Source organism: Thalassophryne amazonica, chromosome 6 (genome assembly GCF_902500255.1).
Source record: "Thalassophryne amazonica chromosome 6, fThaAma1.1, whole genome shotgun sequence".
Taxonomy (NCBI): domain Eukaryota; kingdom Metazoa; phylum Chordata; class Actinopteri; order Batrachoidiformes; family Batrachoididae; genus Thalassophryne; species Thalassophryne amazonica.
Window position 1 is genome coordinate 49577744 of NC_047108.1, and position 17777 is coordinate 49595520.

Here is a 17777-nt window from a genome sequence, read left to right on the forward strand (position 1 = left end):
GTTACAAGGAGTAGAAGTGGTGAAAGTAGATGAGTTTAAATACTTGGGTTCAACTGTCCAAAGTAATGGAGAGTGTGGTGGAGAGGTGAAGAAGAAAGTGCAGGCAGGGTGGAGTGGGTGGAGAAAGGTGGCAGGAGAGATTTGGGACTGAAGAATATCTGCAGGAGTCAATGGGAAACTTTACAAGACCAGTGAGACCAACTATGTTCTATAGCTTAGAGACGGTGTCACTAACAAAAGACAGGAGGAAGAACTGGAGGTGGCAGAGCTGAAAATGTTACGATTCTCTTTGGAAGTGATGAGGATTGACAGGACTAGGAATTAACATATCATAGGGACAGCTCAGGTGGGACAGTTTGTAGACAAAGTCAGAGAGGAGAGATTGAGATGCTTTGGACATGTGCAGAGGAGGGACCCAGGGTATATAGGGAGAAGGATACTGAGGATGGAGCCAGCAAGCAAGAGAAGAGGGAGGCCAAAGAGGAGGTATATGGATGTAGTGAGGCAGGATGTGCAGGTGGTTGGTGTGACAGAGGAAGATACAGAGGACAGGGTGAGATGGAAATGACTAATCTGCTGTGGCGACCCCTAACGGGAGCATCTGAAAGAACAAGAAGAAAGAAGTCCTCACAGCAGCAACATCTGTCAGCTGAGACTTCACAGACTCACAAATGCAGTTCTAGTCACTGCCAAGTCACATAACACATCTCCTGCAGCAAATATAATCATTTACTGAGCAGCAAATTACAACCACCCACTACACAAGATGTCAAAACTAAACAAATTTGGTTAACTCCTGTCAAGCTGGTTTTGAAATCACTGCAGCAAAAGCATTTACACACACACAGACACACATGCACACAGTGTGCTGCTCTGCAGGATAAGGTATTGTGATCCTTTCTTCAGCAGCATTTCCCATGTTCTGTTAACTGAGCACATCACCAGCAAAACAACCGGTTCCCCTATGATTTGTGGGGTTTTAAAAAACATTCACTTAGTAACAGCGACACACAGCAGTCAGAAATGCAGCAGTTTCAGTTTCAGATTGAAGGTAGTACTTTGAGGTGACATTGCGAGTAAAACTTGTTTTTGTTAAAACATTAATATCATATAGACTTGCACCTTCGACAGGAGTACATGCCATCATGACATAACGCCATAGCGCTTTGTGAGTCTATTTTGGATTTTATTGGGTAATGATATCAATCCCTATGGATTATACATATGAATGGGATTTTTTTCTTCCAGGAACCACACTGTTGAACCCTGTACTGCTTCATTAATTTGTCTTCCTCACAAATGTTTCTGTTTTTGTGTGAATTTCACTCGTATGTGCTGTATCATAATGAGTCCTTAGCGTGTGACTCTTGACCTATAATGTCAGTGGAAATCCTCTGGAGACAGTAATTCATGATGAATGAATTCATTCATTCATTCAGCAGCTCACACACACACAGCAGCTCGTCATTTGGTGTTCCTTCACAGGTGAGCCTTATTACAATCTGCACACCTGTCTTTCATCTTCTCATTACATGTCCCTATTTAAGTAGGGACATGTAAGAAAGGAAGCATTGTTCAGCGTTTCATTTAAAGTATTTAAGTAAAGTAAAGATCGGATTAGCCACGAGGTGGCGGAGGATTAGCTGCGAAGTTAACAGCGACCTACCCAGGCTGGCGGCGTTCCATTCATGCCCGCGGCGACGGCGGAGGCGACCCACCCAGGCCCGCGGCGTCGGCGACCCACCCAGGCCTGCGGCGTCGGCGGAGGTGAACCACCCAGGCCCGCGGCGTCGGCGATCCATCCAGGCCCGCGGCGTCGGTGGAGGCGATCCATCCAGACCCCCGGCGTCGGCAGAGGCGATCCATCCAGACCCCCGGTGTCGGCGGAGGCGATCCATCCAGGCCTGCGGTGTCGGCGTCGGCGATCCATCCAGGCCCGCGGCGTCGGCGACCCATCCAGGCCCGCGGCGGCGGAGGTTAACTAGCTCCGCTAGCTATCGGCTATCCTAAAGCTAAGTCACTCTACTCGTCGTCATGTCACCTAAAAGAACCCCATTAGCGGAGGAGAATGAGGACATTAGGAAAGCACTCGACTTTCTTTCACATGAAGTCTGTGAGATCAAATCAAAACAAGACAAGATTTTGCAACTTGTGGAGGAAGTTGCAAAATTGCGGGCGCAGGTCGAGCAGAAGGACAGGAAAATCGCAGCCCTGGAACGAAGAGTGGATGATTTGGAACAATACTCAAGAATAAATGATGTTATTGTGACTGGGTTGAAGATAAAACCGCGGTCATATGCACACGCTGTGACCGCAAACAGTGTGGACACAGCCGACGAGCTGGAGATGAGCTCCGCGGAGCAACAAGTGACAGCTTTTCTCGCGACCAGAGACATTCATCTGGACGTGGATAACATCGAGGCTTGTCACCCTCTCCCAGCTAAGGACAACAACATGCCAGCTCTGATTCTGAGGTTTGTGAGCAGGAAAAACAAAATTGCACTAATGAAACAAGGGAAAAAGCTAAAGGGTATGAATGTTTATCTGAACGACCATTTAATAAAAAGGAATGCTGATATTGCCAAGAAAGCCAGATATTTACGGAAACAAAATAAAATGCAGAACACATGGGTTATGAACTGTAAAGTATACATTAAACTTAAAGGTACGCCTGTATACATTAAACTTAAAGGTACGCCTGAGGAAGCTAAGGTATTAGTTATCAAAGACATAGAAGAACTGAATGAGGATAAAACTGGCTTTTTTTTGTACTGGTTTTGGGTTGATTGTGATTATTGATAAAAATCTATAGATAACATAATGACCATTGACAGTGATCAGTTTATTTCAGCCCAGGAGCTCGGTTTGGAAACATTTATTCACTGAAATTCAGCTTCCCGCCCCTTTGGACTTGAAATCGACCCGGACTCCTTTTTCACTGAAAAAATAGTACGGCAATGTAATTATTTTACAGAACAACAACTCAAAGAAATCGATATTGTCACAAACCATGGATAACTAAGGGACTTCAGAATGCATGTAAAAAGAAGAACTTGTATAAACAATTTATAAAATTAAGAACAAAGGAAGCTGAAACTTAATACAAAATATATAAGAATAAATTAATTAATATTATGAGATTTTCTAAGAAAAGATATTATAGTGAGTTACTGAGTATAAATATACTCAACAAAAATATAAACGCAACACTTTTGGTTTTGCTCCCATTTTGTATGAGATGAACTCAAAGATCTAAAACTTTTTCCACATACACAATATCACCATTTCCCTCAAATATTGTTCACAAACCAGTCTAAATCTGTGATAGTGAGCACTTCTCCTTTGCTGAGATAATCCATCCCACCTCACAGGTGTGCCATATCAAGATGCTGATTAGACACCATGATTAGTGCACAGGTGTACCTTAGACTGCCCACAGTAAAAGGCCACTCTGAAAGGTGCAGTTTTATCACACAGCACAATGCCACAGATGTCGCAAGATTTGAGGGAGCGTGCAATTGGCATGCTGACAGCAGGAATGTCAACCAGAGCTGTTGCTCGTGTATTGAATGTTCATTTCTCTACCATAAGCCGTCTCCAAAGGCGTTTCAGAGAATTTGGCAGTACATCCAACCAGCCTCACAACCGCAGACCACGTGTAACCACACCAGCCCAGGACCTCCACATCCAGCATGTTCACCTCCAAGATCGTCTGAGACCAGCCACTCGGACAGCTGCTGAAACAATTGGTTTGCATAACCAAAGAATTTCTGCACAAACTGTCAGAAAGCGTCTCAGGGAAGCTCATCTGCATGCTCATCGTCCTCATCGGGGTCTCGACCTGACTCCAGTTCGTTGTCGTAACCGACTTGAGTGGGCAAATACTCACATTCGCTGGCGTTTGGCACGTTGGAGAGGTGTTCTCTTCACAGATGAATCCCGGTTCACACTGTCCAGGGCAGATGGCAGACAGCGTGTGTGGCGTCGTGTGGGTGAGCGGTTTTCTGATGTCAATGTTGTGGATCGAGTGGCCCATGGTGGCGGTGGGGTTATGGTATGGGCAGGCGTCTGTTATGGACGAAGAACACAGGTGCATTTTACTGATGGCATTTTGAATGCACAGAGATACCGTGACGAGATCCTGAGGCCCATTGTTGTGCCATACATCCAAGAACATCACCTCATGTTGCAGCAGGATAATGCACGGCCCCATGTTGCAAGGATCTGTACACAATTCTTGGAAGCTGAATTGTCCCAGTTCTTGCATGGCCGGCATGCTCACCGGACATGTCACTCATTGAGCATGTTTGGGATGCTCTGGACCGGCGTATACGACAGCGTGTACCAGTTCCTGCCAATATCCAGCAACTTCGCACAGCCATTGAAGAAGAGTGGACCAACATTCCACAGGCCACAATTGACAACCTGATCAACTCTATGCGAAGGAGATGTGTTGCACTGCATGAGGCAAATGGTGGTCACACCAGATACTGACTGGTATCCCCCCCAATAAAACAAAACTGCACCTTTCAGAGTGGCCTTTTATTGTGGACAGTCTAAGGCACACCTGTGCACTAATCATGGTGTCTAATGAGCATCTTGATATGGCACACCTGTGAGGTGGGATGGATTATCTCAGCAAAGGAGAAGTGCTCACTATCACAGATTTAGACTGGTTTGTGAACAATATTTGAGGGAAATGGTGATATTGTGTATGTGGAAAAAGTTTTAGATCTTTGAGTTCATCTCATACAAAATGGGAGCAAAACCAAAAGTGTTGCGTTTATATTTGTGTTGAGTGTATATACGAGTGTTTGCATACGTGTGTGTGTATTTATTGATTTCATGGAATAAGGGGTGGGTCTTGATAAGTTATGCTTCTACCCACCCCCTTTCGGTCACATGGGTTTTCATTTTGGTTAGTTTTGGATTGTTGTGTTTTGTTTTCTGTTTTGCTGTATTGTTTTGTTTTGTGTTTGTAAATATTGTATTTCTTTTTTTTTTTTTATTCAACCATGTGTGTCAAAATAAAATAATTCAGTTCAGTTCAATTCAATTCAACATACGAGGGGAGGATCAGAAACACCTGCTGTGGAGAGCTAGACAGCTAGACCGTTGAGTCTCTCCTCAGACCGGTTTTGTAATACCAACACTGAGAGTTCAGGTCCCATAGGCACGTAGGAGGAGAAACTGATGCCAAAATGATGTCCAGTGGAATGTGGGATGGCTGCTGCTGGTTGTTATGCAGTTTTATAAGGTTTATTTTAACTCACACACATAGCCCAGCTGTTCTGTCACACCATCTTTATGGCACATTTCAGCATGTGGTCCAGTTTGTCGTACGTACATGTGTCACAAATCAAAACAACTGTGAAAATCTGGTAACGATGGCACACTATTTATAATTGTTGATTTTTCACAGTATCACAAGTGGAAGTTGTGCTGCAACGACAGTTAAATCGCCTGTCTTTTTGTTAAGATCTTGATTCTTCTTGCATTCATAGCTGTTCTTGGCTGGTCCCAGTGTGACCTAGATTCATTATAGTTTCACAATTCAGTTCATCCTTTTGGCCCCTGTAGACCCATTAGTCTGCAGGACTGTTTTGAGATAATTTTCGTCCCACTGGATATTGTCTCAACATCGAATCAACTTTTGATTCCGCTGCATGGTTTGATTGAGGAAGAGTCTGCTTTGATAAGCACCTCCCTTCCTTAGGCAGGAGTTCATGACCTGTACAGTGTGAGGCTTTGACAAAAATCATGTTGAACGGTTGTACAAAATGATATCTACACGTGATATCAGGTTCACACCTGACATCACAGAAATGTGATCTGTTTAAATTAATTTACAGATAGTGTCGAGCAGCCATTCACAAATTTAAGAAGACTGCAGCTCTCTTTGAAGTTTAAAAATGTTCTGTGGACATCTCAATCCTTTAATCACAATTTTGATAGATACATAATACAAAGTATATACATGTATATGTATATTTTATTAAACTAGGCCAGAGAAGAGTAACACATTATTTAAATACTTGTTTAAAAATAATCAAATATGTTTTGCAATTTCAAAGGTGATTACAAAATAGACAATAAGATATGTTTTTATTTAGTTATTGTTAATAACCTTTCTCCTGCAGTACCTATATGGCCAACTCGGGGGCCTTGGCCCACACATTGGGACCCATTGTTGTAGCTTATAAAATACCGCTGAAGTGTGTTTGATTGATGGAAACATAAGCAGTTGTTTTTGCTCACACTCTGTGACTTAGGAGTCAGACTACTAGCATGTAGGACCTGGGTTTGATTCCTGGTAATACTACCTATCTGTGTCTACAGACAAGTCACTTCATCTGCATTGCCCCGTTACACCCAGCTGTAAATGAACAGCAGCTTTGGCCGAGGAACTGGTATCCCATCCAGAGGGAGTTGAGATTTTCATCCGCGATAAGCTATGGGATATGCACGAGCCACAGCGCTGATACAGGACTTACTTCAGTTCAGTATGGGACAAAGTGCTGTAGAAAATCGATTTGTATTGTCTGGCCAGTTAACTTCTGTAATGGTATTAAGTGGACTCCGATTACGTGCAGTTCGGCCTGTTATTTTGGCTCCTATTCTGGCTGTGTGAAGCGTACAGGCCCGCTGATTACACTCTTGAGTCTACCTCATTTCCTTCACTTGCCATTCTGGCATCTTTTTTCCCCAGGAAGTGATAAGAGGTCATATGTGTGCTCGAGTTTATGACAGAAACAAGGGCCACGATAAGATGGTTTTGTTCCCCAACACAAAGCAATGAGTTCTCATGTGAACAATGCCTCCTTGCACTGCTGCTTCCTGTTTGCTGTAGTTAACTCCCAATTTCTCTCCCTGTAGTCCTGGCTGTTGCCTACAGCCAAGAGCCTGACCACAGCCACGGATGTGCCCAAGGCAGCTGTTATCCAGCAACGGGGAATTTGCTGGTTGGACGTGAGAAGAACCTAAAAGCTTCGTCCACATGTGGTATGAGGAAAAAAGAGCGTTATTGCATCGTCAGTCATCTGCAGGTCAGTGTAGGTCTCTGTGCCAGGTCAGGAAAATGGATATTACACCATCTGTGGTTTCTCCATGGCACCTCGGCGTTTTCACCTTTCACCTTGTGCTCTGTTGTTTTTCTGTTGCAGGATGAGAAGAAGTGCTTCCTCTGTGATTCCAGACGGGCATATGACCCCATATATAATACCATCAATCACCGAATAGAAAACGTAATAACCACCTTCAAACCTCACCGCAAGACGTCCTGGTGGCAATCTGAGAATGGTGAGAAAAGTTTGGCACTAACCAAACCATGGTACCGCATTGGGATTTAGATAAATAAATTATTGGCCGTTCTGCTTTCAAAAATTGTAGCTGGAATGTTTGTCATGTGTGTGAACCAAATACTGTGGGTTCTGGTGCTTATTGATTTGGGTAGGAATGCCCCCCCCCCCCCCCCCCCCCAATACCCCAAAAAGACATTTTTCTTTTTTGTCTGGCAACCCCAAGTGAAAAACTCAGAGGAAAGGTATAAATGGCAGCCACCACACCGATGCTATAGAGGTCTCAACAGAGCATTTTGCTTCATCTACTGTAGAGGACCAAATATAAGAGCCAGGATTATAAAAAACAAAAATTAAAGACATTTTATTTGGAAATAACGCTAATAAAAAGTTAAATCAGGCCAGATTGTATAAAGCAGGAAGGCAATATTGTAGTGCTGTCATCAGTGCAAACTGACCTACCTTGGCTTTTGACCTACCTTGTCATATCCTCATGTCATCATTAAATTCTCCACAGGTGCAACTTTCTGTGTAAGACTGATGACTTTTATGATATGTAAAAGCGCAAATGATTTTAGATTTTAAAACACTTTAAAAGAAATCTTTACCTGTATCGATGGTCAGAAAGAAATACAACCTGCAGTCCCTGTTCATGGAGTCTAGTGAAAACGTGTCTGGCTACAGAGTGCAGAGGAAGTACCGATCCAGTTTTTAATGTTCTGACACAGGAAAAAGTGGAAGAAAAGCACAGCATTATGTGGTGCGGTTCTGTTGCTCTCTGTTTAAATCTCATACAAGTTGAGCAGAGAAAATATCGTGGCTCCATTGTTAGATAACCCCACATTTTTTCAGATATGTTTTAAAGAAAGCAACACCATCTTTGGAACAACACTATAACTTTGAGACAGTCTTATATTGTGATGCTCTATGCACACCTGAACCTGTAATATCTCAGAAGTGAAGCAGAGTATGTCCTGATTGGTCCTTGGCTGGGAGACGTGGGTACACCAGGAGCTTTGGACATGTGTCTCTGGGTAGAACTGTAATTGTCTTAGGAAGGGCATCTGATGTAAATTTTGTGCCAGTTTGGGCAACCAGGGGCACCTGAAATAGTAGAATCTCATATTGAACCTGTTTTACACCCGCTACGCCAGCGGTCTACAAATCTTCCAGTCAACAGAGCCATTTTTGTCCTGTTTCCCACACTAAAATGTTCTGGAGCCACAAAACATATTTGGCCTTTAAAATGAATGAATGAGGATTACGCAGCTTATAAAGTTTTACATATATAGTTAAACACTTCGTGTTATTGTTTACAGCCCCAAATCAGAAAAGGTTGGGACAATATGGAAAATGTGGAAGAGCCCCCCAAATTTAATCTAAATATAAGGAATAAATCATCACTTTTACAGCACATTTTCTTCAGACAGGTCAGGGGATGGATACATGAACATTTCCGAGTAACTGAATATGTCTTAGACTTCATTTACATCAGTCAATAAGAAATACAAACAGTATGGTAAGTAAAGTAAGTGTCAAGTGGACAGTTCTCAAAAACACCATGCTGGAAGGAGGCCAGTGAGGGGAAACTACCAGGACCCCCGTAACAGCTCAGAAAGAATTAAAGGCCTCTGTGAGTGTGAATTGAGAAACTGGTAATGGTGCAACATTTTTTTTTTAAATTTGCATTTTACATATTATCCCAACTTTTTGTTATATTGCTTTTATGAAAGTATAGAACTGCACTAAAGAAAAGTGTTAACATTTTATTATTTTTAAAAATTTAGTGGAACAAATGAAAACACCAAACTCAACAGTAAGTCAGCCCTTTCTGTTTCTTTTTTTTCTCAGGCTCACCACATGCAGATCTGATATGCATTTAGCACAGGTTTTGCACCAGATACTCCACATTACTTAGAGAATGGGCAGGGGTGGTCTTGAACTGGATTCCTTTTGCTCTGGAAACAAGTGCACTAACCTCTTGGGGAAAAGGACGCTTGCATGTGCAGGCATATTTTCAACTAAACTGAACAGACCCATGCAGGCATATTTGACTCCCTATATTTTTGGAAAGTTAATAAAATAAGAGGTAGCCTACTTTGATGTAAATTAAACATAGCTGCAGTCTCATTACTTTAAAAGTTAAACTTTAGAATAGCTCAGTCTGTATTTTTATCATGACTAAAGTTCATTTTGATGTGATGGATATACCAGATGTCTATAAATTCCTACCCCTGGATATGATGTACGAGGTCTGTTAGAAAAGTATCGGACCTTTTTATTTTTTTTCAAAAACCTGATGGATTTGAATCACGTGTGCTTGCATGAGCCAACCTTGAACCTTCGTGCGCATGCGTGAACTTTTTCACGCCTGTCAATTGCATCATTTCCTGGTAAGCAGCCTTTGTGTGAGGTGTGTGTCGTGCGCTCGGCATTTTTTCATTCCAAGGAAAAAGACGGAATGACTGGAGCATCGCCGCATCAAATTTTGCCCGAAACTGGGCGACAGCCAGGTGGAAACCATTCGGATGATTCAGATGGCTTTCAGTGACGATCCTTTGGGCATCACACAGATTAAGGAGCAGTACAACCGGTTTAAAGACGACCGCACAATGGTGGAGAGCGAGCCGCGCTCCGGGCGGCCATCAACACGCTGAAATGACCAGATCATTCCAAAGTGAACGCTGTGGTGATGCGGGACCGTTGTGTGACTGTCCAAGAAATTGCAGAAGAGGTGGACATCAGCACTTTTTCGGCACATTCCACTGTGACAGAAGATTTGGCCATGAAAAGAGTGGCGGTGAAAATCATGCCAATGGCTTCGGCACGAAGCTGTCGATGGTGGAGCAAAAGCGCCTTTGTGTTGAAGTCTCACGGGACATGTTGTGACATGCCCACCTCTTCCACAATTTCTCGGATAGTCACATGATTGAAAAGTCACCGAAAGCCATCTGAATCATCCGAATGGTTTCCACCTGGCTGTCGCCCAGTTTCTGGCAAAATTTGATGCGGCGCTGCTCCAGTCTTTCTGTCTTGCTCATGCAAACACACGTGATTCAAATCCATCAGGTTTTTGAAAAAAATAAAAAGGTCCAATACTTTTCTAACAGACCTCGTACTGTACTCCTTTTTCCCCTCCTCAGTCATGTTCACCAATTAACCATTGCACATGAACATAAAACACAGCTACATTAGCTTAGAATATAAAATAAATACTTTTATAAAATGACAGCCTATTAAAGGACTGTTCTCACCCGCTTAATGTGACTTCTGCTTCTGAACGTCACTGCAGAGTCTTTACATCAGGTTTTTACTTTAGGCCCCTTCACACATAACAAAATTGAAGCCGACTGGCGCATGAAGGAAGAATTGCATGCCATTTGTGAAAAATCGGAGCCGCCTGAAATGCCTTGTACAGCTGTTGCCACAACCATTTGGGCACACAAGTGGCCGAAAGACAGTGAATGCCCTGCGAGTGCCCTTTTGACCCCTCTCTTGACAGGTGTCGGCCAAATTCCAGGTGCCACACACAAACATCTAACACCGAGAAAAGGGGTAGCTATTCGCGCTCCTGGCACGATAGTAGACAGCAGGCAACCACATTTGAGCTGTCTGTGAAAAGTGTCTCAGTGGCACGAGTGTGCTGAGGGGGTAGCCGACACACACGAGTGTCGGCTACCCCCTCAGCACATGTGGCGTGAGTGTGTATCGCGCATGTGCTCCTCCCAGCACATGGGGTGTGCATGTGTTGCGCGTTCTACCCCCCCATCGCAACACGTGTGGCATGTGAAATGCTGATATGTATGAATAGACATGATCACATCGAGACCGGCCAGCCACGTCTGAGCACACACAGCATGACAAGGTGCCACTCAGCTGATCGCTGCCAGCCAAACACTGACAGCTGGAAATGACGGCTCAGTGCACATGACGTGTTACATTAAAAACACAGAGACTACACCCAGGGCAGGTAAATAAATAATTACTACAATAACTACATACACAATTCCAAAACAAATAACTAAAATAAATTATCACTGGGCAAAGAAAATGAGAGTGACACTTTGTTCTTTGGACTGAACGAACAGATGGGCGTTTGCGCGAGCCGCTGCTGTTGAGATCTCTGGACCTGGACGTCACAGCTGGAGAACACCTACCATGTTTTGAAGGACATGACCTTGCAACTGTCCACCGTGAGATGTGTGCATGTGCCTGCTGTCCTCATGTGGAAATACATAAAACATATATCGCCTTTGCGATGGGCTGCAGCGGCCACACAGCGCACACCTTTTCACCTGTGCCAGGTGAAAAGGACCATCAGATCATGTGTACACTCAGCTGGCGATCTAAATGTGTGGTTTTTCTTTTTTTTTTTTTTGTCCCCACAGCAACGACGTCCGCAGACAAAGGGGGGTATGTCCGCCGGTGACCTGCAGCTGTTCAGATATCTGTGCTCGCAACTCACAGCTAGGGAACACCTGTACTGGCTTATAGGATATTAAATCGTATAACTACGCCATCAAGCGTGGATGTCAGATTGCTGTCCTCACGTGGAAATAAATTCAAACATATCGCTTCAGCTGACCGCCGTGTCAGCGCATCGTATCGCAGCGCTGGTGAATATCGTGCCGTGCTCAGAATCACCACGAGGCGCGTGTCACTGTGAGATTTCCCCACATTGTAATAATTAAAACACATATCACATTTGGAATACGGTCACCAATGGATCACTGAGCGCTGGATACACAATGCCGGCTAATGCGTTGACACAAGAACTGGCTCTTCAGGAGACAAGAGCTTGGCTGATGTCTTCATGAGAGGAGCGCATCAGGTAATTCATGTAAAACATAAAAGGGAGAAGTGATCCACATCATTTCATTATTTCCTGGTGTACATCTGAGCGGAGGCTAAATCTGCTCTTTATAGCAGGAATTGAGTATTATAAATTGTGGTGTTTTGCTAATTTTTTGCTCCACTGCTATGTGCGTGACTTTCCACATGCTCGTGGTTCGCAGATTTTCTTACAGTTTCTGCGTCGTTTGTGTTATGTGTGAAGGAACTTTTAAATGTGTGTATGTGTGATTTTTATGAAACAAGTTGACATAACCACATTTTTATTGAATTTTGATGATTTCTTTTGTCAATGACGATGCTTAATGCATAGGTTGATGTCAATGTCGTCTCATAAATCAGCACAAATGTCTCTAGTGGCTGCTGCTTGACAAGTCTTCACCTCAGACACTCACACATGGTGTGAACTGGTTGGTACCATCAGTACAGCAGCAGTAGTGAAAGTGAAGCAAGACATGAGGTGGCACTGCACTTTTATTTATGTATTTTTTTTTATTTTATTTTATTTTTCCAAACATGTTCCACACTGGCTAAAATCCTGACTATTCAAACCTCTGCTCTCGTTTCCCTTCCAGTGTTGGTAATATGACAAATGTAACAGGGTTTTTGTGGTTATGGAATGATTATGTTCTTTCAAATTTGCTTAAAATAGGGCTTATTCAAAATGAACTGTCATGGAACTGTGCAACTTTTTGCAGTGTGACCACTTCAGCTTAATTCATTAGACTGATTCATTCATTCATTTTCTATACCCACTTTCTGCACTCGAGTTAATTCATTAGATGGCTGAAGAAAAAGCGAATCATAAATGAAGCAATACCCTATCTTGAAACCACAGGCCAATTTTATTTTTAGAGGTCTTTAGTGGCATAAATCCACATGCACGTTGACATGCTCATGCACACACACATTGTGGCTAAGTTGTTCTGTGCAGCTCCAGCTGTGGATGGGCTTAATAACAGAGCAGACTGTGCACTGGCTCCTCAGCAGAGACAGAATGAGAGTTTAAGAAGTTGGACTGAGAGGAGAGACGTTTATTCACATATAAATCACATAAACCTTCATCACAGTGAGTCGAGTGGAACACAGGGTAAGTTTCAGCTGTGTTTGTGTGTGATAGAGAGACACCAGACCCAGAATAGAACAGAGAGAAGTTGAAGAAGAAGGGGAGGGGGGAGGCTTGTTTACTGGCTATTTATACCACGAGTCTTGACTGGTTTTCTGTGGCATTTCCATGGCAATAGAGCCATAGGGTACAGTAGGCTCATTTGAAATAGATACAGTGGTTTTCTTGTTCAAAATTAATTTTCAATATTTGGAAATGTCACTTCCTGTGATTACACATGCACACAAATGCTAAACAGGTGATAACATGCATGAGAAACGTCACATTTCATATTGCAGCACTATGGAAATGATACTGTCGTAATCATATTTTGCATGACGAAAAAAGACAAAAATTATGACAATTTCATAAAAATACTGGGTTTGGGGGGGGGTAGGGGGTAAAGCTCATCACAAATGTTCAAAGAGCAGTCAGCTTGAATGGGAGCGTTTAATCCAGTTTCAGGTCACTGTCTCTTCACAGCCTCTGTTGTGTGGACCACATGTCTTTTTATCCTCCGCCTGTGTCAAACAGTTAAATCTGGACATCGCAGTTATGAAGAATTCAGCAGATTAATGAAGAAATTGGTGGGACGTAATTTGTTTTAGCTTTAGTTTAAGTCGACTAAATATAAGGTTATAAATAGATAGATAGAGACTTTATTTGCCATTTGTACTCGCACGCAAGGTTTGGGTACATTGGAATTCTTGTGGAGAGCTCTCAAGTACCGTATTTTCCGGACTATAAGCCGCTATTTTTTTCCCACACTTTGAACCATGCGGCTTATAATGAGGTGCGGCTTTTCTGTGGATTTTTCTTCACCCGCCATGGGGCGCTTTAGCAGAAAGTGAAAAAAACAAGAGGTGGGAAGTCAAAGTTGGAAATCAAAGAAGAAAGCGCTAATTTTCATTTACCACATGCAAGCAGCAGGCACGATGGAGAATTTTTTTCAAACCCATACTCCCTCATCATGGAAACCACACGAAGAAGTTCATATGATGCCGCATTTAAGTTGAAGGCCATCGATCTGGCAGTACAGGAAGGAAATAGAGCTGCTGCTCATAAGCTTGGCATGAATGAATCCATGTTTCGGCGCTGGAGACGGAAGCGGGAAGAACTCATTCAATGCCAAAAGACAAGAAAGGCTTTCAGACGACATAAAAGCAGGTGGCCTGAACTTGAAAATGTTCTTGAGGACTAGGTTAACACTCAGAGAGCAGGTAGCCGAGGTGTATCCACCGTGCAAATCCAGCTGAAAGCCAAATCAATCACCCACGAAATGAATATTGACGATTTTAAGGGAGGACCGTCCTGGTGTTTCAGATTCATGAGAAGAAAGAGCCTGTCCATCAGGGCGTGGACAGTTCTCTGTCAGCAACTCCCCTTGGACTACCAGGAAAAAGTTGCAAATTTCCGACAGTTTGTTGAAACAAAGATCGCGGAGAACGCCATAGGACCAGACAACATTATAAATATGGATGAAGTGCCATTGACATTTGATCTGCCTCTGACCAGGACTGTAAACAAGACAGGTGCATCATCCATGATGTTGAAAACCACCGGACACGAGAGGACACATTTCACCTGTGTCCTGGGCTGCACCGCATCTGGAAAGAAGCTTCCCCTGATGGTAATTTTTAAGCGCAACACTCTGCCGAAAGACCAACTCCCGAAGGACATTGTGGTTAAAGTCAACCAGAAAAGATGATGCTAGAAAGTCTAAGGACTGGTTAACGGCGTGCTATGGAAAGCGCCCAGGAGGATTTTTTCACCGGAAAAAAGCGCTGCTTGTTTTGGACAGTATGAGGGCCTACATCACTGATTCAGTGAAAGCAGTCATCAAAAGAACAAACTCAATTCCTGCTGTGATTCCTGGAGGTACAACAAAGCTTTTGCAACCCCTGGACATCAGTGTGAATCGAGCGTTTAAAGCAGCACTCTGTGGTGAATGGGAGGCATGGATGACTTGCGGCAATAAAGCCTTCCTAAAAACTGGCCGCATGCAAAGAGCATCATTTTCTGATGTCTGTCAGTGGATCGTAACAGCGTGGAGCAGCGTGAAGGAATCTACCATCACCAATGGGTTCCGAAAGGCTGGACTCTGCTGCGTGAAGAGGGCACCACAGCTTCAGAGCCAGCTTCACCCCGGGATGACAGCGACATGGAGAGCAACACTGACATCGACACAGAAAAGGTATGTGATGAAGCTCTTCTGAGGCTGTTCAACTCCAATACTGAAGAAGATGACTTCAGTGGTTTCAGTGCGCAGGAGGACGATGAATAAACCAATCAGTAATTTTTCTGTTTTGTTTGACCAGCACTTTTATGCTACAGGCACCGTTTGGAAACTGATCAGTTCAGTTAAACTACGTAATCAGTTCAGTAGATATCAGCGGCTTTTAGCCCGGTGCAGCTTATATATGTACATTTCCATTTTTTTTTTAAACTTTGTAGGTGCGGCTTATACTGAGGTGTGCTCTATAGTCCGGAAAATACGGTAGATAAAGGTATAAGTATGAGGTATAACCGTATAAAAACATATATTAAAAAACAGTATAAAAAGGATACCCGGTGGACCTAAAAAAAGAAATATTACAATATGCCAGGTTCATGGGGATCGTGAACAGCAGTTATTGCACACTTGTATTCCAACACAGTGGATTTTGCACAGATATTGAAGTGTATATTGCTCATGTGGATCAAACATATATTGCACCAATGATTGTTATTTCAAGGAATAAAATAAAATAAAATATTGCACATTATTATCACTTTACAGAGGCGTTGCTAGGCCGCTAGCGTAGATTTACGTCGATGCTACCTGGCTATACCTGCCTGCTGTGTTGGGGAAAGTGTAGTGACACGGACCCACAACAGGGGGCGCAAATGAACGGTCAATAGATGAGCCAAAAGGTAACAATTTAATGTTGTGAATGTGCACAACGATTATACAGACAGTCACAGAATCTGATAGCAGTCAATACACCAAGGTGACGTGTGGGCAGGCTCGAGGATAGAAGACGTCTGTCCTGAGAAGAGCCGGGACCACACGACTTCCACCGCCACAGAACCTGGTGAATACTGGAGCCGCCAAGTCCCGAATTCCCAGGTGATCACCGTCCCCGACTGTCGGATCTGGTACTGCTGGCGAGGAGCACAAACAGTGAGATGTGGGTGTGTGCACACCCAGTAACAAAAAGTCAGAAGGTGGAAAGTCACCTCCACCTCTAATCACACACTCGTGCAGCTCCTGTTAAACCACTTATCTGGTTTGGGTGTGAAGCGAAGCCGTCGCTGTTCACACCAAACGCCAATCCAGCAGATAAGGCACACCACAGGAAAACGGCTGCAAAAGAGTTCAGACTATGACACAGTTTTAGATACAGCAGAGAATTACCTTCACAGGTAGATGATATCTTGGCAATGAGGTGGAGATGACGTCCGGTCTTTATGGAGTGAGATGATGTAGTGTAGATGGGTGACAGCTGTCACTCATTATCTCTTGACAGCTGTCACCCCCGGTTGTGTCCGTGGCGGCAGCGCCCTCTTGTGCCTGAAGCCCGCACTTCAGGCAGGGCGCCCGCTGGTGGTGGGCCAGCAGTACCTCCTCTTCTGGCGGCCCACACAACACGCTGTGCGTAAACAAATGACGTCATAGCGCGCAGCCCAAGAACTGGCCGCAGAGGAAAAGATAAAAAGGCAAGAAGTGTGTGTTGGTCCCAATATGGATATTCCAGATGATTTTCTCATCAGTAGTACGATAATGAATAGCAGCCAAAGCAGCTAGCTTGATGAGGACGCACTGCCGAATTTGGAGAGCAGCGCGCACCAGCCGACACGACAAAAGTTAAAGTGAGCCAACTTTTTATGTGCACGTTACGTGTTGTGTATCTCAGTAAAAAGTGATAATAATGAAAATAACATGCATTTGGCATGCAGTATGCATTTTCTGAGTCCCTCTGTCCATGCCGTCGCCCGCAATGATAGATATTCGCCCGAGCGAACAACTTGTAACAACTTACATGGATGGTTTCGGCATATTCGTTTGTCCAAGAGGGATCATATTTTTCCAGTAATAAGTTTTTTTCTTTGTTTATGTCTACAAAGTAATGGTTTGGTCCCGAGGCTTGTGTGTTGGGGTATGCTGTTATAGATCTCTATTTTCAACAGTTAAATTTTATTTTGATTGTAGCTTCTTCATTGTAGAAGTACAAAATCCATGTAGGTTTTGGAGCAGTGAGATGGGAAAGTGCTGTTGGTTTTGGGTAATCACATCCACAGAGAACATACGTGTAAGTGGTCCTCTGAGTGAAGTGGCTGTTCAAAAGCTGTACGTTTCAGGAAGTGTGTGGGTTTTTCTGACAGGCTCTCTACATGTGTCCTGCCAAAGTTGAATGCCTTTTCTGTCAACATGCTGTTTCTCAGGCCAGAAGAACAGTTGCTACTTCACTTATCGCTACTCTGTTGCGCTCTGGCACCTGTCTGTCAGATATGGATCAAATAATGGAAAAAAGTGCTTGTTA

At 43.6% G+C, this 17777-nt stretch overlaps 1 protein-coding gene across 3 annotated transcripts in view; it reads left to right on the forward strand.

Moving 5' to 3' along the window:
- The window catches only part of lamb2 (laminin, beta 2 (laminin S)), a 182666-nt gene that overhangs the window by 82612 nt on the left and 82277 nt on the right, over positions 1 to 17777 (forward strand). For all 3 annotated transcript variants that reach the window (XM_034172157.1, XM_034172156.1, XM_034172155.1), the window contains exons 3-4: positions 6877 to 7046; positions 7164 to 7299. In XM_034172157.1, the coding sequence (XP_034028048.1) occupies positions 6877 to 7046; positions 7164 to 7299 (306 nt within the window). The remainder of the gene's footprint in view (positions 1 to 6876; positions 7047 to 7163; positions 7300 to 17777) is intronic.